This window comes from Callorhinus ursinus, unplaced genomic scaffold, assembly GCF_003265705.2.
Source record: "Callorhinus ursinus isolate GAN/ISIS: 27379988/994484 unplaced genomic scaffold, GSC_fseal_2.0 scaffold11, whole genome shotgun sequence".
Lineage (NCBI taxonomy): Eukaryota > Metazoa > Chordata > Mammalia > Carnivora > Otariidae > Callorhinus > Callorhinus ursinus.
The window spans coordinates 58,319,834-58,344,553 of record NW_027397073.1 but is presented as its reverse complement, the minus strand read 5'-3'; the positions used below and the strand labels follow the sequence as shown (position 1 = coordinate 58,344,553).

The 24,720-nt window shown below is 37.2% G+C and overlaps 1 protein-coding gene across 4 annotated transcripts in view; it reads right to left on the bottom strand.

Annotated features, from left to right (window-relative positions):
• Positions 1-24,508, bottom strand: part of NDUFV2 (NADH:ubiquinone oxidoreductase core subunit V2) — a 38,766-nt gene extending 14,258 nt beyond the window's left edge. The window contains exons 1-8 of one of the 4 annotated variants that reach the window (XM_025886515.2): positions 24,241-24,464; positions 16,965-17,038; positions 10,552-10,692; positions 6,797-6,862; positions 5,302-5,364; positions 5,102-5,218; positions 1,548-1,716; positions 151-260 (exon numbers count right to left, since the gene is read on the bottom strand). In XM_025886515.2, coding sequence (XP_025742300.1) covers positions 151-260; positions 1,548-1,716; positions 5,102-5,218; positions 5,302-5,364; positions 6,797-6,862; positions 10,552-10,554 — 528 coding nt within the window. In that variant the 5' untranslated portion in view covers positions 10,555-10,692; positions 16,965-17,038; positions 24,241-24,464. Of the gene's footprint in view, positions 1-150; positions 261-1,547; positions 1,717-5,101; positions 5,219-5,301; positions 5,365-6,796; positions 6,863-10,551; positions 10,693-15,668; positions 15,832-16,964; positions 17,039-24,240 lie in introns of those variants that run through there. The other 3 variants (XM_025886517.2, XM_025886519.2, XM_073898530.1) reach the window with 3 other exon arrangements.
• Between the last annotated feature and the right edge of the window lie 212 nt (positions 24,509-24,720).

Here is a 24,720-nt window from a genome sequence, read left to right as displayed (position 1 = left end):
TTGGAAAACAGAAAAAAAAACCTTCTGGATATTTATGCAGTTTCTTCTAAATGAGTAATTCAGAAACTTACATCTACAGGAAAGGAAACCAAATATTTAAAATATTTTAAATATGAGATCATACAACTTTAATTTATATTAAATACTCACATAGTAGTTGTCATTTATTTGAACCATTGGTGCATTTACACAGGCCCCTAAACATTCCACCTCTATAAGAGTGAAAAGTTTATCAGGTGTAGTCTCCCCGACCTTTATTCCTAAAAATATAAATAATCACTGTAAGGACCAGGTTATATTTTAATAGCAATGTGGCTTAAGAAAACAACAACAAATTACAGAGGTATACAAAAAGTACTGAAGAACATTAACTTTCTTCAACAAAACAACTCTGTATAATTATACCAGAACATTCAAGGATTTCTTAAATGGACTTATTCCTTTAAAAACAGTTAAGATTTCAGGGGACTCATCTCCAGTGTTTGCTGTTATAGAGCAGTATATCAGAATATAGTATGTTCATTTTGATTGTGATAGTTAACGTACTATTATCAGTCACACTATCAGATTGCCAAAGACTCAGAAAACTGCTAATGTCAAAGATCATTAAGACTACAAAGAAAACATACTCTCCTATCTTCAGGGAAGACATTCTGGCAAAATATAGTAAAATTTGACTCAACAATTCTATTCTTGTAAACAACCTCGGTATACAATAGGACAATCATGCAAAGATATGTATGCATGAAAGTAACTGCAGAATAACTTAGAAAAACAAGGCAGGCATATATATGCTACAGCCAAAATAAAGTACAAAAAGCAAATAGACATATTTGTGTTTTTAATAATGAAAATAAGCAAAACAACATAAAATCTAAAACCAATTATACCCAACTATTAGAATTTCTGAGGGTGAAATTTTGAGCAGACTCCAGCTTTCTGTTTTATATACTTCAATAGAGCCCAACTATTTTTACAACATGCAAATACTTTATATTCGGTAGCAACAAGATTAAAGTATACCTCCTTTTACTTCATTTGATATGTAGAGCTATAAATGCAGCAATGGCAGTTTTATATGGAAAAATGTTCTTATAATTTTATAAATGCCACTCTAATAACATCTTATTTCAAATTTCCCTTTCTGAAGCATTCTTACTGTTCTCGTATCTTATTTGTTCCAAGACTCATTTGGAAGAATACAAGGACAATAAAATCACTTTTTTATGTACCACATGCTATTATTACACAGTGAGTGAAACTTAATTTCTAAACAATGAAAACTTTAAAACCCCTAGAAGCTTTTCAAACATACTTAATGATTATGGGGAAAAAGAGGTGAAAATTCAACTTTGAGGCTGAGAACTAAGGAAAAATACAAAATAAGAAAAAATAAAGGTGGGCAACCACAGTAAGACAAAAATTTACTGAAGTACAGATCAGATCCAATAAGATGGCAAACACTGGAAAACTCGGGTAGAAATGGGTCAAATCTAGACAGACAATCCTATTTTTCATAGAAGTTATAAATACAATGTGTCCCATACCAAGCTTTTTCTGAATGGCCTCCAGAATGCTGTCAGAGTTTCGAAGCATGCAAGGTGTAGTAGTGCAGACCTGAATGTGATACTTTCCAACTGGCTTTCGATTATACATTGTATAAAAAGTTGCTACTTCATATACTCTCATTGGAGGTACTTGTAAAACTTCTGCAACCTAAAATATTAGGAAATTTTTAAATAATTACAATGTTTATTAATTGAGATTTAGGTATGTTGTAAAGAGCATAATTTCAATTTGGTAAAAATGTAAAACTTCTTCATAATCAGAAAATATACTTGTACTTGATATTTGGGAGGTATAAGTCCTTCTACACTTAAATCGCACAGAGCCCAGAAGCTAACGGTTACAGCACCTCCTCCACTTTACCCCATGCCCCATCTCTGCAAAAATGATCTTCTTTTTCTCTAAATCTTTAAGTCTTTCACTGTTAAGAATTTCTACTTTGATCATTTCAACTCTCATATTTTATAATTTAAAATTTCTAAATAGCAAAAATTTGGTGACCATGCCCCAATAAATTAAATACTTGTATGTTTTCAACCCTTCACCAATTTTTTAAATGGATTTTTTTTTTAAAGATTTTATTTATTTATTTGACAGAGAGAGACACAGCGAGAGAGGGAACACAAGCAGGGGGAGTGGGAGACGGGAGAAGCAGGCTTCCCGCCCAAGCAGGGAGCCCGATGCGGGGCTCAATCCCAGGACCCTGGGACCACGACCTGAGCCGAAGGCAGACGCTCAACGACTGAGCCACCCAGGCGCCCCAACCCTTCACCAATTTTTTAAAAAGCCTTGATGTTACTAGTGATGTACACTGCATGCAAATGGTATGGCAACACAAAAAAGGGGCGAGAATCAAAACTCACCTATTAGTATTGATTTACATATCTACACACTTTATATACACACAAACCACACACACAACACATACATAACTCTCCAGAACAATCCAAAAACACTACTTCTATTTCAAATTGCAACACTCTACAAAAATCGTATGGACTAGTACTTCCCAACCCTTCAAATCAAGGTATTTATAGTAAATATTTCTTTTGACACAGTGGTGTTCAGAACCAAGGGAATCATTATCTGAGCACAACTCTCTTGATCAGGGCAAGTCTATTAAGGAAAACAAGGTTGTTTTAGCTGTTTGCCAGGGATAGTCCACATATAGTCTATTATGACTATCATCCTGGCTACAACTTTACAGGTGACCTAACATCATTAATCTATCTGGTCATAAGATTTGATATCTGGCATTCTTAAAAATTATGCATATTTCCATGTTTTGACATAAAAGATGAGTTTGTTAAATGGCATTTCAGATGACAAATATGTTGAACTTTCTCATATTAGAGATTCTAAAGGATATGTATTCTCAAAAGACATCTAATCATGGCTCACTTGTGAAAGTAACTATGCTAAATTTAATTTGGTGACACTAAACCAGGCATGTACCTCTGAATCTGGGAGCTCTCTCAAAACACACATGCTGGAGCCAGAAAATACACACGCTGGAGCTCTACCACTGATGCCTAACTGAAAAAGCTCCCCTGGGGATGCTGCTATCTCCCTACACCTTAGTGATGGTTAAGGTACTAACGTGTGAGCTTCTGGGTATTGTTTTGGTCGTAAGGTTGGGTTTTCCTTTGGGGGGGGGGCAAACAAACAGTAACATTAAAGTCTCAAATATAAAAATGGAATCTTGATTCTATTCTCTGTACACTATTTCCTGCCTCTCACACATATACATTCAATTCTAAATAGAACAGGACAATACTTATGAAACATTTTCATCTTGGTTGTCATTTATTTTATTTCATTCTGTTAAGCTTGCCATTCAGCAAGACTTCCAACACATTTGCCATTATTAAAGACTGAATTTTGGGGACGCCTAGCTTGCTCATTCAATAGAGCATGCAACTCTTGATCTCAGGGTTCTAAGTTCAAGCCCCATGTTGGGTGCAGAGATTATTTAAAAAAAATAAAATAAAATCAGGGCGCCTTGGTTGCTTAGTCATTAAGCACCTGCCTTCAGCTCAGATCATGATCCCAGAGTCCTGGGATTGAGCCCCGCATCGGGCTCCCTGCTTAGCAGGAAGCCTGCTTCTCCCTTCCCTACCTCCCCCTGCTTGTGTTCCCTCTCTCGCTGTGTCTCTGTCAAATAAATAAATAAAATCTTAAAATAAATAAATAAAATAAAATCTTTAAAAACGTCAATCTTTGCAGAAAAGAAAAAAGCATACCTAAATCGTTATTTAGAAAGTTTGCTATTATAAAACAGAAAACAATGTTAAGTAATTTAGAAACACCCAAAGAGCTATGTGATTTACTGGAAAAGAAAAAACACCTGACTATATTTTACTAAGTATAGTACCAATGAAACTTGCTTTGTAACATTTTTCAGTCAAAAATAATTAAAATAGTAATAAAATAATAATGGTCCATAACCATGTTAGAATACTATACAAAGCAAATTAAGAGATACGAACAAAATCTAAAATCTGCCTATGGCATTCCATTAGATCAACTGAAGACATTCCTATTCTTTAAGAAAGATGATAATGGTCTAGCCGAATAGACCAAATAAAATTTAGAAAGTGAAAAAGAGAAATGAAGTATAGTAGAATCTCTGCAATAGTCAAGTAGCAAATGCACTGAATTGGAAATGGTCCAGTCCCAACTCTATTACTTAGGAATCATAACATAATAATTTGTAGAGATCTACACTAGTTCAAAATCTTCACTGCAGATGACGAAGTAAGTCCACAGAAAAACCAGATCTCTTAGCTCAAAGTCAAATGTATTTTCCATTATATCACACTTGCTTCTTATTTGTGTGATTCTCCTAAGAATCATATGATTTTTGTATGGCATTTCATAACTATACCCTGCAACATAATACCACAAAAACATAATTAATATATATTAATAACTATATTCATATATATGTGAACAAATGTGAAATGTGGATTACTGTTGAAACCACAATTAGAAAAAATGAGTCTTAAAAATGTATGAATAGACTAACCTTTAAATGGGTCACCCATACCATTTCTGTATGTTGCTAATTATCAAGTCTAGGGTGCCATCAAATACTATGTATTATATAAATTTTATTAAAGCCTGTAGCCAAAGATGCAAAATAATAAAAAGATTCATATTAGCTGTGAGCAGATCCTTTTCTCCATTATTTTAGTGTTTAAACAGCACATTAATTTTCAGAATACCTTGACAGCAAATTATACACATGTGGAATCTTTTATCTTTACTATGGCCATTTCTTTCAAAAAGGGAAAAAAGAGAAAACTACTTTCACTATAATGCCTTTACTATTTCCTGCAAGGATAAGCAGCTCAACCTTTTCAGTTCTCCACATTAAGAGAACCAACAAAAACACACATCTGAGGAAACATAAATGATTAAAAGCTTCAAATTCCTAGATTCTAACATTAATAACCGCCAGAGGAATTTCTACATAAGGAAGAAATTCATAGTCTCTCCTCTTTTCAAACTAACACAAAAATGATTTTGGTACCTTGTTCATAGCAGAGATGGGCAGCCATCCATTCTGTCTTTGGGCTAAATCCAGGACTGGAAGCACAGCTGCTGCTTTATGTCCTTCTGGATAGTTTTTTACAATTGCCTCTATCCTCTGTATCAAAGAAAAAGCACATATTTTGATATATCTGGAAAATATTAAATATTTTATAAATTATACTGTTAATTTAGTCATACCTTATAGTTTTCTGGTGTGAAATCAAATGGAGTATCTGGGTTATTCTCAGGAGTATCTCTGTGCTATATAAAGGGAAAAAATATTTTCCAAAATTATCAAAATTCCCTCAAAAGTATGAACAGCTCTGTATATTACTATACTACTACTGATGACTTAATTTCTTCACTTTAATTCTGACATTATATAATCTATCCTTGCATCAAAAAGAATGGCTAATTATTAAATACACATGACTATGATTAACAAAGTAATGTTAACAGAATTCAAAATTTCAGAAAAGTTTTAGAAATCACTCTTTAATAATTATGAGAACTAGTTGTAGGACCAAACCCAAAAAAAGTATTATCCAACTTGATTAGAGAACAGGATCTTCTAATGTAATTACCAAAAACCCAATCGCTGGAAGACTTATAAAATCAAGACACAAAATTTTGAGTATGCACGTAACATGCATTGTTCCAAAAGTGTGTATCAGATTATCAAAAGGACCCACTGTGTTAGGAAGGTACACAAGCACGACCTCTTCCCCACATAACAAAAACTAGTTAATGGCAAGAAGCTTTATTTCTTTTCTACAAAGAGAACAGGCCCTCTTAAAAAACTGACAAGAAATGGCATGTCAACAGGAAATCAAATGAGTCACACTGAGATTAACACTTACATCAATTAATGTTTAGTATGTTTGGTGAACACAGAACTGAATCCCTCAATATGTTAACTCTTAAAGTTCTGCTTTTTCAAAGATATAAAAGAGGAAAAGAAAATGGAAACTTTGGACAATGATCTCAAATATGTGGCAAATTTAATACTTTTAGACAAACATGAAAAAATATAAAGCTGGAATCTACTCAATAGATGGCTAACTCATTTACTAAGACTCAGCCTGGAAATAATTCAGTTAACAGAACTGTACCACTAACTCTAAATCATCCTACAAGGCCACTAAATTGCCTTTAAACAACACAAGATTGATCCCTGAAAACTGCGCCTTATCACAGAAAGGAGATACATTATCTTATCTCTGAATTGTACAACTAAGCTGGTGAGTTCATGGACATCTACCTGTAGTTAAAACCTGGAAACCAAAAATATAAAGGAACTACTAATGTATTCACTGTATTACTAAAATCCATGAGTTTTAAACTAGTGCCATTTTGGGATTCCCCAAGTTGCAGCCACAGAATCTTTCGTCAGCCAATATGACTGATTTTTAAGAACCCAAAGTGAGACTAGAAATCAGTTTAGGGCTCACAGTAATTTCACCAAAAAAATAATGTCAATTCAGAGGTACCCTGGTGTCAACTTAAACTCAAGAGGTTCAACTGGAATCACACATCTTTTGAAATTTAATGAATTCAATTAGCTATACTTAAATCACCACAATGGCTAGCATATACCAAGGACATTGGTGTTTAAGATATCTTGGATTGTTACAGTAGTTTTACCCAAATTTCCAAGTCTTTCCATTCTGAAGAAATTGGAGTAATTACTTACCACAAATAAGGCTCCTCCAGCTCCATTTTGCACAGCTGTCTTATGTAAATTCCTTGTATGTCTCCCCTAAAATTTTAAGAAAATTTAGTAAATCATAAGCCTTAAGAAATTTTTCATGAGTAAATACCTTAAGATCCATAATTTAAAACAACAGACTCAATTTATATAAGTAAAAGATCTTAGGAGATATGGCTCACTGTGCTACACCCTGCCCATCTCTATTTCAGGAGAGGTATAAAGAAATGGAAATCCAAGGTAAGGTTATTAACTTGCCTAAGATAACACATGAGTCCATGGAAGAACCAGGTCCACAACCTATATATCTCCTAAGTCATGTACCCTTTCTACTACACTCTCGTCAGCATGCATTAGGAGAGTTGATATTCCATTAATTTATGGCCTTTCACTTTTTTCTGAATCAAGCTGGATGCCAGCTTTCATTCAATGTGGGCTTTCATAAACATGTTTTCATTCTGTACAAATGAGTCATATACTCTTGCACAAATGAGTCAAGTATAGCCCCCTTTTCAATTCTTTATGAATTAGTTTAGAAACTCCAGCCATAAAGTTTCAGAAAGCTGCTTATGATGCTAAGCAGTGACCATAGTCAGCCGTTTTAGAAGGAATCCATTTGATTACTTTCCGTTGCATTTTATTTCTCTTTGCCCTGTTGCTCCCCCCAACACCCTTACCACCCTCCCTGCCACCACCAAAAGCAATTCAATCACTATTCAGAAAGCCTCTGATTTCTGAGTTCTACTAATCACACAATGGTAGAACACTGGATTAAACCAAGCATGAAACTAGCAAAAGTTGGACAATTCAAAGAAAGCAAATATAACAGAGAAGTAAAAGCAGTGATACAATCATGTATTTAACTTTTCCCTAGGTCCAAATATTTCAGTTGAAGAAATAAGTTTATGTAAACACTTGTTTAACAAGAAAAGATCCAAGTACAGAATGTGGCACATACAGAATGACTAAAATTAACAAGTCAGGAAATGACAGATGTTGGTGAGGATGCGGAGAAAGGGGAACCCTCCTACACTGTTGGTGGGAATGCAAGCTGGTGTAGCCACTCTGGAAAACAGTATGGAGGTTCCTCAAAAAGTTGAAAATAGAGCTACCTTATGACCCAGCATTTGCACTACTAGGTATTTACCCCAAAGATACAAATGTAGGATCCGAAGGGGCACTTGCACCCTAATGTTTATAGCAGCAATGTCCACAATAGCCAAACTGTGGAAAGAGCCCAGATGTCCATTGACAGATGAATGGATAAAGAAGATGTGGTGTGTATGTATACACACACACACACACACACACACACACACACACACACAATGGAATACTACTCAGCCATCAAACAAAAATGAAATCTCGCCATTTGCAACAATGAGGATGGAACTAGAAGGTATTATGCTAAGCGAAAGCAGTGAATCAGAGAAAGACAATTAACAGATGATCTTACTCATATGTGGAATTTAAAAAACAAAACAGAGGAGCATAAGGGAATGGAGGGAAATATAAAACAAGACGAAATCAGAGGAGACAAATCATAAGAGACTCTTAATCACAGGAAACAAACTGAGGGCTGCTGGGGGGGGGTGGGTGGACAGGGTAACTGGATAATGGACATTAAGGATGGCACCTGATATAATGAGCACTAGGTATTATTCAAGACTGATGAATAACTGAACTCTACCTCTGGAACTAATAATACACTATATGTTAATTGAATTTAAATTAAAAAAATTTTTAAAAGAATGTGGGACATAGGTATAAAATACAGGGTAAATATCAGTTTCAGGATAATGGGGGCAGGGAGGGGAGAATTTGATCAGTACATAAGGGGGCTTTAACTCTGGTTGTTTTTGTTTTCTTTCTTGGGCAGCAAAAGGAACGCAGTGCTTATTATATTCTTTTTGCTTTTCTGTGTCTTAAACACACAAAAATTTAAAAGAAAAAAATAAAACACATCAAGGAGATTGTTTAGGTTCTTGTACTTTTATTCAAATTCTCCCAAACTGCTTCAGGATCAATCTATGAATTAAATACAAGATTATACTTATACCCCTGATTTGCTTGTCCAGAACCTAGACTGAGATAAACATAAAACTAAGGCCATAGTTCCCAAATAATACTGTTAAAAAAAACAACACCAGCATAAAGCTTTGAAAAATTAACTGAAACTAAAATTTAGAAGATAGTCCCTGCCATCACTTTAGCTGAGATTTGTTTTTAATCAAAGAACAATTTTTACTGAGTACCATTAGTGAATTACTTAACTAAATTCTGAGAAGAAACAAAAGACTTCATAATAAAGTAAAGAAGAATGGATTTAAGAGAACAGAAAGCATCCAGTCTCCTCTTTTCCTAACTTCTGAACCCTAACATTTTGTTTACTTTACTGACTCTTTACCCACCCCCTCAGGGGAGGTTGTCCTCAGGGCTCAGCTCTGTCCTAGGTTCTTTTCTCCACAGATTTTTTTGCCCCTTCAAGCTTATTTATTCTCATGTTTAACTCCATGCTGATGACTCCTGGATCTTACACACATTTGATGACAAAAAATTAACAGCCTGAAGAGATCATAAACACATATAAGTCAATGAGGAAAATGAATAAATATGAACAAAAATGTCATAATATAACTGCTAATGAACTAACTAGTAATTTAAAACATGCATGTGATCATCAAGACAGCAAGGTACTGGCACAAAAACAGACACATAGATCAATGGAACAGAATAGAGAGCCCAGAAATGGACCCTCAACTCTATGGTCAACTAATCTTCGACAAATCAGGAAAGAATATCCAATGGAAAAAAGAACAGTCTCTTCAATGCTGGGAAAATTGGACAGCTACATGCAAAAGAATGAAACTGGGCCATTCTCTTACATCATACACAAGGATAAACTCAAAATGGATGAAAGACCTAAATGTGAGACAGGAATCCATCAAAATCCTAGAGAATACAGACAGTAACCTCTTTGATCCTGGCCACAGCAACTTCTTGCAAGACATGTCTCTGAAGGCAAGGGAAACAAAGCAAAAATGAACTACTGGGATTTCATCAAGATAAAAAGCTTCTGCATGGCAAAGGATAGTTAACAAAACTAAAAGGCAACCTATGGAATGGGAGAAGATATTTGCAAATGACATAACAGATAAAGGGCTGGTATCCAAGATCTATAATGAGCTTATCAAACTCAATCAACACCCAAAAAACAAATAATCCAGTCAAGAAATTGGCAGAAGATATGAACAGACACTTCTCCAAAGACATACAAATGGCCAACAGACACATGAAAAAATGCTCCACATCACGTGGCATCAGGGAAATACAAATCAAAACCACAATGAAATAGCACCTTACACCAGTTAGAATGGCTAAAATTAACAAGACTGGGAACAACAAATGTTGGCAAGGATGTGGAGAAAGGGGAACCCTCTTACACTGTTGGTGGGAATGCAAGCTGGTACAGCCCCTCTGGAAAACATGAAGGTTCCTCAAGAAGTTAAAAATAGAGCTACCCTACGACCCAACAAGTGCACTACTGGGTATTTACCCCAAAGATACAGATGTAGTGATAAGAAGGGGCACATACACCCCAATGTTCACAGCAGCAATGTCCACAATAGCCAAACTGTGGAAGGAGCTGAGATGTCCTTCAACAGATGAGTGGATAAAGATGATGTGGTTTATATATACAATGAAATCTTAGTCAGCCATCAGAAAGGATGAATACCTACCATTTACACTGACATGGATGGAACTGGAGGGGATTATGCTCCCATCCAGGTACTAACCAGGCTTGACCCTGCTTAGCTTCCAAGATCAGACGAGATCGGGTGCGTTCAGGGCGGTATGGCCGTAGACTGGAGGGGATTATGCTAAGTGAAGAAGTCAAGCAGCAAAAGACAATTATCATATGGTTTCACTCATATGTGGAATATAAGGAATAGTACAAAGAATAATGGGGGAAGGGAGGGAAAACTGAATGGGAAGAAATCAGAGAGGGAGACAAACCATGAGAGACTCCTGACTGGAACACAAACTGAGGGTTGCAGAAAGGGAGGTGAGTGGGGGCGTGGGGTAACTGCGTGATGGGCATTGAGGGCACGTGATGTGATGAACACTGGGTGTTATACGTAACTAATGAATCACTGAACATTACATCAAAAGTTACTGATTTATTATATGTTGGCTAATTGAATTTAAATTAAAAAAATAAAAATAATAAAACAGGCATGTTTAAATGAGATAACATTTCCAGCTATCAAATTAGTACCGGTTTTTCTTTTTTTTTTTTTAAAGATAACAGTTCTGTTGAGTGTATGGAAGTAGGTATGCTTATACATTAGGTAAAAATTGATACAGCCTTTTAGGAGAGCAAATTGATATGGTGTATGGACAGACTAAAGAAAGCTTCCATCTTTTAATTTATTAATTCTACTGCTAGAATTTTATCCAAAAAACAGTATAAAATGAGGATAAGGGTATATACAGAAATATATTCTCTGTATTGTTTTTACAGAACACAAGCAACCAAAAGGCCCAACATAGAAAGGTTTTAAATAATAATTCCAACAAAAATCATACTGTGTAGCTGCCAAAAATTGTATTTTCTAAAAATAATGACACTGAAAGATGTATTTATGCCACAATCACAACTGGAAAATATCAGGGTTAAATAAAACAAAAAAGCATAAACTACCATCCTGATTTATTCAATATAGACACTAATGAAAAGACTGGAAGGCCATAACAATTTAAAGTGCTTATCTCTGTTATTATGATGTTAACAAGATTATAAGGGAGTCTTATTTTCATAGTTTCTTGTATTTTTCTCTATTTTCCAAGCTTCTTATGCAGCATGGATTAATTGACAAACAAAAAATCTTATTTAAAACAAAACATTCATCAGGGTGCCTGGTTGGCTCAGTCAGTTAAGCACACAACTCTTAATTCCAGCTCAGGTCATGACTCAGGGTCCTGGGATAGAGCCCCAGGTGCAACTTCACACTCAGTGGGGAGTATACTTGAGGATTCTCTTCCTCTGCCCTTCCGTGCACGCACACACACAATCTCTCTCTCAAATAAATAAATCTTAAAAAACAATAAAACATTCATCAAGTACAAAATGAAATTTACCACCTCTACTATTAATCCTACTTACCCTTCCAACTTCCCTATATATTATCAAATTAAACACCACTAATTTCTAAGTTAAAATACCTTCAGTTTCGGGTCAATATTTGATCCCTTCCTCATTATTCCAGTATCTGTCACATAACTTTACTTAAAATGAAAAATATGGGAAAAAAGAAAAATACCGAGATAATCTTGAAAATTGGTCTCTGGGGCTAGGTAGCTATATATTGGAAAATCTATTTTGAGGCACTCTGGCTGACCTGTAATTCTGGATATGCACATGAGCTTACACACACAGGCCCTTCTACCCAAAATTATGTGTTTTAAAGTCCAAATCATTGAAAACAGACTACTGATTGAGAACAGTCAGGAAAAAAACAGCTAAGCCAAAGAAAAAATGCTGGAGTTTCAGATTTAAAAAAAAAATTTTTTTACTAACATGTGACTTTACACAAGTCACTTAATTTTTTTAAGACTCAATTTCTGGGGTGCCTGGGTGGCTCAGTTGGTTAAGCGACTGCCTTTGGCTCAGGTCATGATCCTGGAGTCCCGGGATTGAGTCCCACATCGGGCTCCCTGCTCAGCAGGAGCCCTGCTTCTCCCTGTGACCCTCTTCCCTCTCGTGCTCTCTACCTCTCATTCTCTCTCTCTCAAATAAATAAAATCTTTAAAAAAAAAAAAAAGACTCAATTTCTGCACCTATAAAACAGGGATGTTTACTTACTGGGGTGCTTTGAGGTTCAAATAATAAAGTTTCTCTGAAAATACTATATAACCTATTAAAGCATTATCACATTTGCTTAGCTAATAGGATAAAACATTTAATAACTGAAAAATGGAAGATTTAAACAACTGCATTTTAAGAACTAAACAGATTTTAAAAGTGCACTTTGTTAGCTGACTCAGAGTCACTATCACATTGTCACAAAGATTAGTGATAGCTTCCTGAACTTCCACATAATTATTTTTATTTATATCCACATAAGACCATCAATTTTTCTGGTGAAAGTATATTATAGATGGTTGAAAAATACTATCTCCTCTCTCATCAGTGAAATTAACTTATAAATCTTTTTTTACTTAAAGTGGGGGAATAAGTAATAGTGCTGGTAGACAATTTTCATGTTTCTGCACATCTCTGCACCTGAGAAGAGGCACTAGCCACTGACACCTCTCGCTCCAGACTGTCTTTTCAAGGATTTTTGTAGAGGATATCTCCCTCTCAGGCCAACACTGGGCAAGTTCTCTTGCAGCTGGGGTTGGGTTCCTCAGTTACGATGCACAGCATTCACCCAGGTTGCTCCATGTCACTCCCATGGGATGTGAGGGTGAAGGAGAACCAATATGAACACGAAGTTTATGCTACCCTGCATGGCCTGAGTAATAAAGTCCTCTGTCTCTGACCCAGGAGTCTCAGTCAGCATCTACTAGACTCAAGCAGTTTAACTTGTTGGCTGGGAAGTAGGGTAAAATCTCAGAGCCTTCACAGTTCTTGACAAGAAGATAAAAATCTACAAATACACCAGTCTGCATGTCCCACTAATTTTTCAAAATATAGACAATGTTATAAAATACAGAATATAGAGGTATTACAAGAAACCAGTAACAGTGGCTGTCTCTGAAGAAGGGGATCAAGATGTGGAGTGGGAAGGAAATTTACTCTTTAATATATGCAATACATTTAATATATTCACCATAATATATATATATCCTTGTACCCCATTCTTTAATGTATATTTTATACTTACTATAATATATATATCCTTGCATACTGTTACAGTTGTCATGTATATGTATTACATTTCAATTTTTTTTAAGATTTTATTTATTTGACACAGAGAGAGAACACAAGTAGGGGGAGCAGGAGAGGGAGAAGCAGGCTCCCTGCTGAGCAGGGAGCCCGATGTGGGGCTTGATCCCAGGACTCTGGAATCATGACCTGAGCCACAGGCAGACACTTAACTGACTGAGCCACCCAGGTACCCCAACATTTCAGTTTTTAAAAATGAATATTTAGTCCTTTTCCTCTCTATCACTACTCCATTTCAGACATTATTCCAGGCCTGTGCATTACTCTAATAGCTTTCTAGCTGACTCTTCCCTAGTCCAAAGCATCCTGCCTAATGTCGCCAAACTAATTGTTGAAATACTGTCTTTCTGACAGTGGAAAGGGACCAATACCAAACAGGTCAATTTCATCATTTCTAAAAGCCACATTTTCCACATTCAACATCTTGGGAATTGGGATCTATCCCTGGTACTTAATATTCCATAAATATACTATTTGCAGAAAGACAATATAGCTGAGTTGTTAAAAGCCCAGCTCCAGAGCCACTTTCCTCATCTATAAAATTGTACTAACAACAGTACATACTTCATAAGACTGTTGTAAAGATTAAAAGAGATAATCTATGTAAAGTGCTTAATATGCTGCCTGGCATGTAGTAAGTACTATATTAGTTTTACCTATCATTACCTATTATTATAGAAGTACTATCTGTCAGTCACTAAGCTTTTTACACATTATTTAATTCTCACAACTTTCATGAAAGATGGGTATTATTTCCAGATTTAAATGACTTATGAAAACTTCTCAAGATCATGTAACTAATTACTGGTAGAACTCACACTGGATCTTAGGGCTAATGCTTACAAGGTTATGGGCTTATTATTAGCCACCTGAATGGAACTATTTGATGATAATGAGAGCTCCAGAAGTATAGAGTAGATCTAGGAAATCAAGCAGTTTAATGAAGAAAACCCTGGAATGCATCCATATATAGGGAGACAGATTAGAAATGAAAAGACCTGCCTCCTCCATTGGCTCCCATGTTCCCATTTACAGGCAGAAGTATGTACATATGCCCTCTATTTAAAACAAGCTATTTACTGTTTTTTTTTTTGTTGCTAACATTTAGACCTTTATTCTTTTTTTTAAAATTTTTTATTGTTATGTTAATCACCATATATTACATCATTTGTTTTGGTGTACTGTTCCATGATTCATTGTTTGTTCATAACACCCAGTGCTCCATGCAGAATGTGCCCTCCTTAATACCCATCACCAGGCTAACCCATCCCCCTACCCTCCTCCCCTCTAGAACCCTCAGTTTGTTAACATTAAAAAAAAAAACAGTAAATATCACGCTTCTGTTCCTACAGAAAACCTAAGGCGGGGCAGGGCGGGGCAGGGCTGCAGGCACCCACCAGATGCTATGGCCACCGCACCGGAGCCTGGCGACCCGCCAAGGAGAAGATGGAGAGCCACGGAGATTAAAAAAAATACATATATCCTACAAGTGATCCCAGTTAGTGGCAGAGCAGAGACAAAAACCCAACTCTGGATTTCCAGCTTTTCCCGTCACACCTACCCTCCCCGCCTAGGTGTAGCTGCCATGTCGTATCAACAAAGAATCAAATCAAGTGCAATTTCTTATCACAGCCCTTTAAGCTCCTAGGAATTTTACGTGTTGAAAACATTCCCTGTGCACGGGATTCGATACTGTATGGTTCATTAGGACCTGTTGTGGCTGGCCTTGGACATTTTTTGTTAACTAGTAGGATTAGAAGATCATGTGACGTTGGAGTAGGAGGATTTATCCTGGTGACTTTAGGATGCTGGTTCCATTGTAGGTATAATTATGCAAAGCTAAGAATCCAGGAAAGAATTGCCAGAGAGGGAATTAAAAATAAGATTTTGTATGAAAGTACCCACCTTGACCCTGAAAGAAAACAAAGCCCCAGCAAGAGCAGCAGTTGAGCGGAATCATGCTTGAAAATACAACTCCGTGGAGTCAGTGTGAATAAAATGGAGAGCAACTCGATTAAACCTCATATGTACCATTAGACTTTCAATCAAGTAAATAAAAGATGTGTTGGTTGTAAAAAAAAAAAAAAAAAAGAAAGAAAAAGAAAACCTAAATATATATACATTAGCATAGCGTTTAAGCAACTTAATTTCAATGTCTGAAGCCAGAACTTCTTCAAAACAGTAGGAAAAAGGCTCAGATAATTTGTTTATAAAACAATGAACAAGCAAAATAGGGTAAACTGATAAATATTAGCCCTCATTGTTACTCAACTGGCATAAACTGTTACTCATTCCTATCAAGTTAGCACATGGCCATTTTCAAAGCTGCCTTGTTTTTTGACATCTTTAAGAGCTTCACGAACTATTTTACATTCATTGTAACATCCACATCAGACACTTGCAATAAAGGAATAAATTAAGATATAAAAAGTCTGAATTAACATCTTTACACTACTTAATAAGCCATTTGAATTTAGTTTCACCTTGGAATGAAGAGGCATTCCAGGACCAATTATTGGTACTGGAACTGGAAATAAACAACTTAGCTGGACTGGACTGATTTTAAGAGTAAGCAGTTTTCCCCCTTAAAGTATACTCTTTTCACCAGACTAGAGTCTAGTTTCTCACTAGACTCTAAAGTATCTATTGAATTCAGTGAACGCCAATGAAAATTCAAGTAACTTTTTTTAAATAGACAAGAATAGTTTGACATATAGCACAGAATTAACAGTGGACTTCAATTCCAGCTTATTCTTTTTTTCAGAGTGTTTCAGAAGGAACAGAGATTTACAACGGGCAAATAATGGCAGTGTTTTCTTTAAATTCAACTTGAATCGTTCTGTGTTAAGTACTTCAAGATACCTTTTTTCCACTGACTCCTCAAAAATCTATGGTTAGTTATTATTTCCATTTTACTTTTAAAGAAATTTAGGCTCAGAGACAGTAACCTGCCCTATACCACACAATTAGTGACTGAGATGAAGTCTGAGCCCAGGCCTTTTGGATCTAAGTCATCTGCTCTATTAGCCCTTCTCTTTTTAATCATCATTTGCATTACCAATACTACTAGCTCAAAATGAAAAAAAATTAAATTTTATATTCTTCCACCCACTCCCCAAGAACAGAATCTTTCATGGGCCCTACATTTGTTTTCTTAGTTTCTTCTGTTGCTCAAACATTAACAGTATCCACTCTGCTCACCTTTCAGTTCTATCAGCTATTTGCACTATGAAAGGCCACATCCAGCCAGAGGAACTTCATAAAGGATAAGGAAGCTGCAAAACAAAACTGACAGAATCAGTAACCTAATTAGTCAGAAAAACAGGACCTAGGTCAAGCAACTGAAAATCGGTGTTCTCCTTTATTAGCAACTAATTCAGGCAAGGAATATACCTCTCACACTACCCCTAAACATTTACTAATTAAATCCATAATATATGTGTGCACCTGCAGGGAGGTCACAACTCACATGTGAAACATCAGGTAAAGGGAAAGTGATACTGGCTCCCTCTGTACTTTCTTGCCATTGTTCACCAATTACCTACTTGCCTATTACCTACAGCCTCCCCCACTGCCAGCTCAAGCAAAAGCCATTTCTTTCAGCTTTCTAGAGCAGACATGCAGAGAACACAAAAAGCTCCAAGAGTCTTTGGATATGATACACTCAAAGTTGGTATTTCTACATCATTTTAAATAAAAGTTTTCAGTACATTCTAGTTTAATAAAGTAGATGATGGCTGCACAAATAAAAACTGTGATACCTATTTCAAGGATAGTGATAATAAATACAAGTGCTTACTCTCCATCAGATACTGTGCTACAAACTTTATAAATACTATAACTCATTTACTCCTCCCAGCAACCCTACCATATAGGTATTATTATCATCCCGTTTTAGAGATGTGGAAACGAAGGCTCAAAGAACAAAGGAAAAAAATTTCCCTAGATCGCAGTGTTAAATAAATGAAAAGCCAAACATAGGTTTGCCTGACATGAACCTTAACCTTCACTTTGCCTTAACCACTAAAATTAAGTTTTGTTATATTTTCAAATATACATGGGAGGGCTCTTACAAATGTCTTCCAAATAAAGTTCCAACAATAATTTAACTAAAAATGTTAATTCAGATTAAAGAAATCTAAGTGATTTTTCTAGCACTGTAAGAGAATTAACAAGCAAAATCTGGCCGAAAAAGTTACACCAAAAGCCAGGTTTTTGTTCTAAGGATAGGAATACTTCATAGAAATGAAACATCCAAACATCATTTCAGTCAGTAGACCTAGGTTCAGTCTCATCTTCACCAATTATAGTACTGTAACCTTGGGCAAGTTACTCTACCTCTCTGTACCTAGGTTTGCTCACCTATAAAGTCAAAGCATAGTACTCATGTACGGCCAACTATCATTATTATTATTATTGGAACTTTAAATAGTAACACTCCAGTCTCCCAATTTTCTTTTCTTCTTATGCCCCTAAAATGAAGGCAATACGCCTCAATAATCACAAAAACAGATGAGACCCTAAATAATTACAAGTTAATTTTAAGAGCAAACATTCATGTTCAAGTTTAAGTGATTTTAAGAGCTTTTAACTTAAAGAATTAACTGGTAAAACTTAAGCACGTTTTTTGGGGGGGGTTAACTTGAAAATCAAACAAACATGAGCAAATGCTGTATAAATGTAAACGATTTTATTTTCTCGCCCTAAGGACTAATACTCAAAATAAACATATATTACTTAAAATTTAATAAGCTTATGACCAGGAGGAGTTCTGTATGTGTATTTTTAAAGCATCATTGGTCATTCTTGTGATCCAGTTTGGGAATTACTGCTTTAGGCTATATGGTATCTATACCCTAGCATGCAGGTGATGGATTTTACAACTGGTCTTCAAAATGTAATGATGCCAAGAACAAGAAATGCTAGGCAATCTTTTCCAACCCAGAATCTTTGCAAGTACTAAAGAATATTAAGAAGTATTTAGTCAGTGATAATGAGGAACCTCCTTCTCCATACTTCAAAATATTGAGGATATGTACTACATATTGCTATAAATGTAGTCATCTGAACAGAGCATGACATTACCTGTGTTTTTCAAACTGTGTAATTTTTTCATGGTACTATCATGATAGTCCCTTAGGAACAAAACTGTATCCATCATGCAGAAGTTAACCTCCTCCTCTCCTCCCCTCTGCTCTCTTCCTTAAGTACAGTGAAATCACTTCTCTAGTCTGTTCACATTGACAAACCCTTCTACTATTACAGCACCTATTAAGTTTAAATCTTCACCATATATACCAATTTTCCTCAGTAAACTTGAACTTAGAAAAGCACTTAAAAGAAAAAAACAAACCAATGGGACTTGCAAACAAAGCCAGTTCAGGCTCTTACTACTGTGTAATTTTGGGCATATTTGTCTGGGAATCTTCAGCTGTCTCACCTACAAAATGGGATAACACCCAGGAAAGTATCCCACATATAAAGCACTTTCCCTCTCTAAGAACAAGGCAAAAAAAAAGGTGTTTAAACATGTTGTCTTTAGTGCTTGTTGAATGAAAATAATTTCCTACAACTATGTTTCCTGACCTGAAAGTGGTGGGTAAGTCAACGTTTCTCAATGGAAAACCAAACTGACATGGTCAATGAATCTATAATTTATTACCCAAAGTACTGGGCTGATATTAAACAGTGGCCAAAGAGAAGGGAAATTCAGCTATTCATATCTTTGAAATGCAGACTGAGTTCACATGTCCAATACAAAGATCTGAATTTGTAATGTGCAACAGTGGCCTGCTGAACCTCACTGATTAAAAAATTTGTACATTTTCTCTTTCCCCTTAAGTATTTAAGGCCATGGCAGGTGGAGTAATGATGCCCAAAAAATACCCACTTCCTAATCCTGGGAAACTGTAAATATATTAATATGCATAGCAAAAGAGAACTATGGCTGCAGATGGAATTAAGATTGCTAATCAGCTGACCTTAAAATAGGGAGATTCCTATTCTGACTTACCAGGGTGGGTTCAAGGCAATCAGAGAGCCCTTTAAATGTGGAAGAGGGAGCAAAAGAAAGGATATGTCACAAATGATGGAAACAGAGTCAGTGATGTGAGAGCTTAACCTGCCCTTGCTGGCTATGAAGATGGAAGAAAGGGGCCATGAGCCAACACATAAGGGCAGCTTTTTCTAGAAGCTGGAAGAGCCAAGAAAACAGATTGTCCCCTACAGTATTCCAGTAGCTCTGCCAACACCTTGATTTTAGCCCAGTGAGACCCATGTCAAACTTTTAACCTACAGAATCACAAGATAATAAATCTGTTATGTTATGTCACCAAGTTTGTGGTAATATATTAGAGCAACAATAGAAAAGTAAAATAAATGCTTAAAAAAAAAAAAAAAGAACTCCTTTAGAGTCCTTGAGCCAAAATGGAGATACCCTGGGACACTGCAAAATCAGGTTTAAGAACCTCTAATGGAATGGGAAAACATTTCATTCTACAGAACTTAAAATTTAGAAAGAAAAATGCCACCACAGGAGGTTCCACTTGTAGAGTAGCTGAGTAGATATTATCAGGCCAAACCACTAACAACTATAAACTCTGGACAAACTATTTTTTAAAAAATAAAAAACCCAAAACACTTTCCGAAGGCATTGGAGAACAATGAAATGCAGACAGACACAGAAGGGGCGTCTATACTTAAGATGAAGCCAGTGAAAGTTTTTTTGCTTTACACTTTACATATTTTAGCCTGAAGGCAGACCGCTGTCAATCCTGCGCTGGGCAGCTAAAACTCTAAGAGAAAACCTGTAGCCTTAATGGCTTAAAGAACCACAGGACAGTCTGGGACAACCACAGGCATGATGGGAAAGTGGGAAATCCAAGAAAAGGAAAAGCCAGAGGGAAGCCCCAAGTTCTGTGCCTGACCCCAAACCATGCATACACATGGGGCCAACTCCAAGCAGCCCAGCTAAAAGAACTGAACCAATATTTGAGCTGCTGCCCAAAAGGGAGTTGGATTATAGTTCAAGTTCAATTGAGTTAACAGCCTGCCACAACAAAAACACTAACGGAGGGGGGCGCCTGGGTGGCTCAGTCGGTTAAGCGGCTGCCTTCAGCTCGGGTCGTGATCCCAGGGTCCTGGGATCGAGCCCCATGTCCGGCTCCCTGCTCAGCAGAGAGCCTGCTTCTCCCTCTCCCTCTGCCTGCCACTCTGCCTACTTGTGCTCTCTATCTCTCTGTCAAATAAATAAATAAAATCTTTAAAAAAGAAAAAAAAAAAACACTAACGGAGGAATTAACAAAATCTAGAGTTTCTATGACATATCGTTCACAATGTCCAGGATAAAATCCAAAATTACTCAACATAAAACAACAAAACAGCCCATCTTCCAGAAAAAAAAGACAATCAACCACGCAACAATTTCAAAACTGCTGAACCCATGCTTAAGGACATAAAAAAATGTATCTTCAATAAACGAAAAAAATCAAATAGAAACTATAAAAAAGAACCAAAACTCTAAAGCTGAAAATACAATGTTTAAAAACACCACAACTCCCTCACTCTGACTGAACTAAGCAGTGGCTTGGGAATGAGGCAGTGATGAGCTGCAAAGTGATGTCAACATTACAGAGAGCCGTGGGAAATTACTGAAGAAGAGAATAAGCCTATTCTGTGTATCTACTGCTCCATAATTCACTTTTTAGGCAATTCTTGATAATCACTAACTAAGGTATTACTGTACTTTACAGGAAAAAAAATAAGACTTAAGAAATTAAGAAATATGGTTCAAGGTCTCGCAACTATTGTCTTGTAGGCACTTCTAGACAGTACTAAGTTATGGGTATTTTTAAAGCAATGATAAACTGAAGTCTGTAGCTAAAGAAATTGGCAGTTAGCTAATACAACAGAAATTATAACAAAATAAGCAATTTCTTTGAAAATGTAAATGGTTTCCTTAATGGTTTCTCTTTTAGCAAAGGAACTTTATTAGTAGGACCTCTTACACTTTTCCTGATTTTTCCTAGGTCATTCTGGTATTCTATTTTAAAAAAAGATTAGAAGGGCCTGGTTATATAAGTTATAAAAAACATCCTCACAATGGAATGCCACACAGCATTAAAAATGGCAGTACAGAAATGTTTACTGGTAAGGAAAGTGGATCAAAAATGTTTTGTGAGAAAAAACAGCCTACAAAACAATGTGAACAATATCATCCAATTTTACCAAAAAAAAAAAAAAATCCCATCAGGCCTGTTAATTGCAGACACAAAAATGTTAACATTTTGGTCATTTCCAGGCTGATGAGACTATGGGTAATTTTTATCTTTTGAGCTTATTCTGTTTGCTGTTCCTAATATTATGTTTTTCCTACAATCAAACCATCATGCTGTACACCTTAAACTTCCGAGATTTGTCAATTATTGCTCAATAAAACTAGAAAAAAAATGAAAAACAACAAAAACTTAGACTTATTCATCAATTCAACAAGTATTTCTGGGGTTCATACTACATATGATTCAGGTAATATTGGTACAAAGAAAAAACAGCTGCAGAAACTAACATAAGACTTGATTGAAATTTTCTTCCACTACCTGAATATGTTCTTTTCTATTGTTTAAACTCCTTTTCAATGTATACCTCTAATAACCCTTTGCCTCAAAAACTGAAGAAGTTAAAATCTATCTGTACTTTTATTTCTATCTTTTCTATTAGTACACAAGGTCTGATCCTCATCACCTCTCACCTGGGGTTCTGCAAGAGTCTCTTACCTATTTAGTCTCTCTGCCTCTGGCTCTGGTCAAACATATTCCCTCACTCCCATCCAGCCATCTACCCAATACAGAGAAACCTGACCTTGTCTCTCTGCTCCTTTAAAATCCTTCATGGCTCAGCACTGCCTCTAAGATAAAGCCAAATTCTTTGGCATGGCATGCAAGGAGCTCCGACATCCGGGCCCTGCCCACCTCTTATTTCATCTCTGGATTCACCTTACTTCCAACAATGGAGTCCAGCAACACTGCTTGAGGCTTCTTATATGCACCAAGCTTTTCCCTGCCAACTATCAACAGACTTTTCTTATGTTGTCCTTTCTACCTATCATATTCTCTCCCTAATATATGTGGCCTTGTCACCAATTTGTTAGTATCGCCTCCAGGAAAAATCTTACACGACTTTCAAACCAAACTGACCTTATTCATATCTCTTAACACTGTACTCTTACACTGTATGATATTTACTTCAAAGTTTCTCTTACATGAAACTATCGACTGCACAAGAACAGGGATTGTCTAAATCTGTTTATCTGTAATATGGGGAAATAACAGTACCAACCTCACAAATGAGATTTAGAATGTAAACATTTAACAACGTGTGCTTGGCACATGGAAGTATTCACCAAATGTTACCTATCATTATTATCCACATTGTTACCTATCATTATTATCCACCAGCAGTGCAGGACCTCAAATGTTTATTGAAAGTCTAAACTCTGCAAATTGGAATATCCCTCCCATTTTATGACCAAGAAAACTAAGTGAGAGACATCACAGCCCAGTGTCACAAAGCTAGAAAACGCAGGGAAACCACCAAACATACTCAGGTCTAACTCTAAAGCCCTGAAGTATGCTATACTACTATGCACTTTTTCCCTGTCTTCTGCTAAGAACTGACTCAACCTTTCTATTTTACTGCTAGGAAAAAAAAAAAAAAAGCGTCTTTCCAGTAAATGCTGTTAAAATCGTCATTCCTGGAGTCACCATTTCTAAGTTAACCTGAATGAGTGTTTCGACCCGAGACTCAATTTCCTTGCCTACAATAAGTTTATGTACTTGAAACTCAGAAGCCCATTCATGCTCTTAAAATCCTTCTGGGTGCAGTATTTGTGGTGGTGTTCTTTCACATAGTACGATACGATTATTTACCGAACTTTTCCGATATGCAAAATACGCTCTTCACTACATCAAACACCTCTCCGCCTAAGGAAACGCTCTCTACGCTTTCAACACGCAAGCCAGAGCCTACAATTTCAGAGTCCTCTCCAGTGCGCTGCAACCTGACAGCAAGAAGGTCATCAGGCTTGATAGGCAAGGTGCCTCCTTTGTGGGCGGGGGGTCTTAGAAACGTATCTGGCCGACGTAGGCCCGGCCCCTGTTCCGCGACGGGGCGAAACAGCAACAGACCACCGGGCGGCCCCTCCTTCTTCCTCTCCTTGACCACATTAGGCGTAAACTTCCCAGTTCTGTGGGGGAGGCCACGCACCCGCCGCAGCTACGACTGCGACCCTCCCTCGGAGCTCCTCGTTCGCAGTGGAGCTGTGGCGGCCTGCCTGGCTGGGAAAGGGCGAAGGCCGCAGTGTCCTTGCCGCCGCCTGCAGGCCGTCCAGAGCCAAGCGCTCTCGTGTGCCCACCACAAAAGGAGACATCGAGAAAGAGAAAAGGGCGGAGGCAGTGCCTGGGCTCATTCCGAACCTCCTTACCCACAGGGCCGTGAGACCAGCCGCCTTGCCCCGGAGCGCCGCGGAGAAGAACATGGCGGACCAAACCGTTGGCCTTTCCCGGCGGCAAGGGGCGAGAATCCCGAGCGAGCCTGGGACGCACGGCGTGCGCGCTCCCGAGCCCAGGCCTATGGCGTCCAGGGCGGCGCGCCCCTCCCTAGGACGAGGCGGCGGGGGCGCGCGGAGGCTCGAGGGGGCTGCTGGGGCCCAGTGGGCGGAGACTTCCCCAGGAAGGGGCGGGGCGAAGACCAGCCAGGTCCATAAAAGGCTGGGTCCCACCGGCTGTGGCTGGGGTCTCAACCTTGAAAGGAAGCGACCGTGAGCTTTGCGTAGGGCTTCTAGGGAATGTAACGCTGATCTGCATTTATGGGGTGAGCTTCCATCCTGGAGAGCCTTTTGGGGATTTAACCACCTACTTTTTTTTTTATCGTGGTTACTTAAAAAAAAGATTCCGTTGTAACT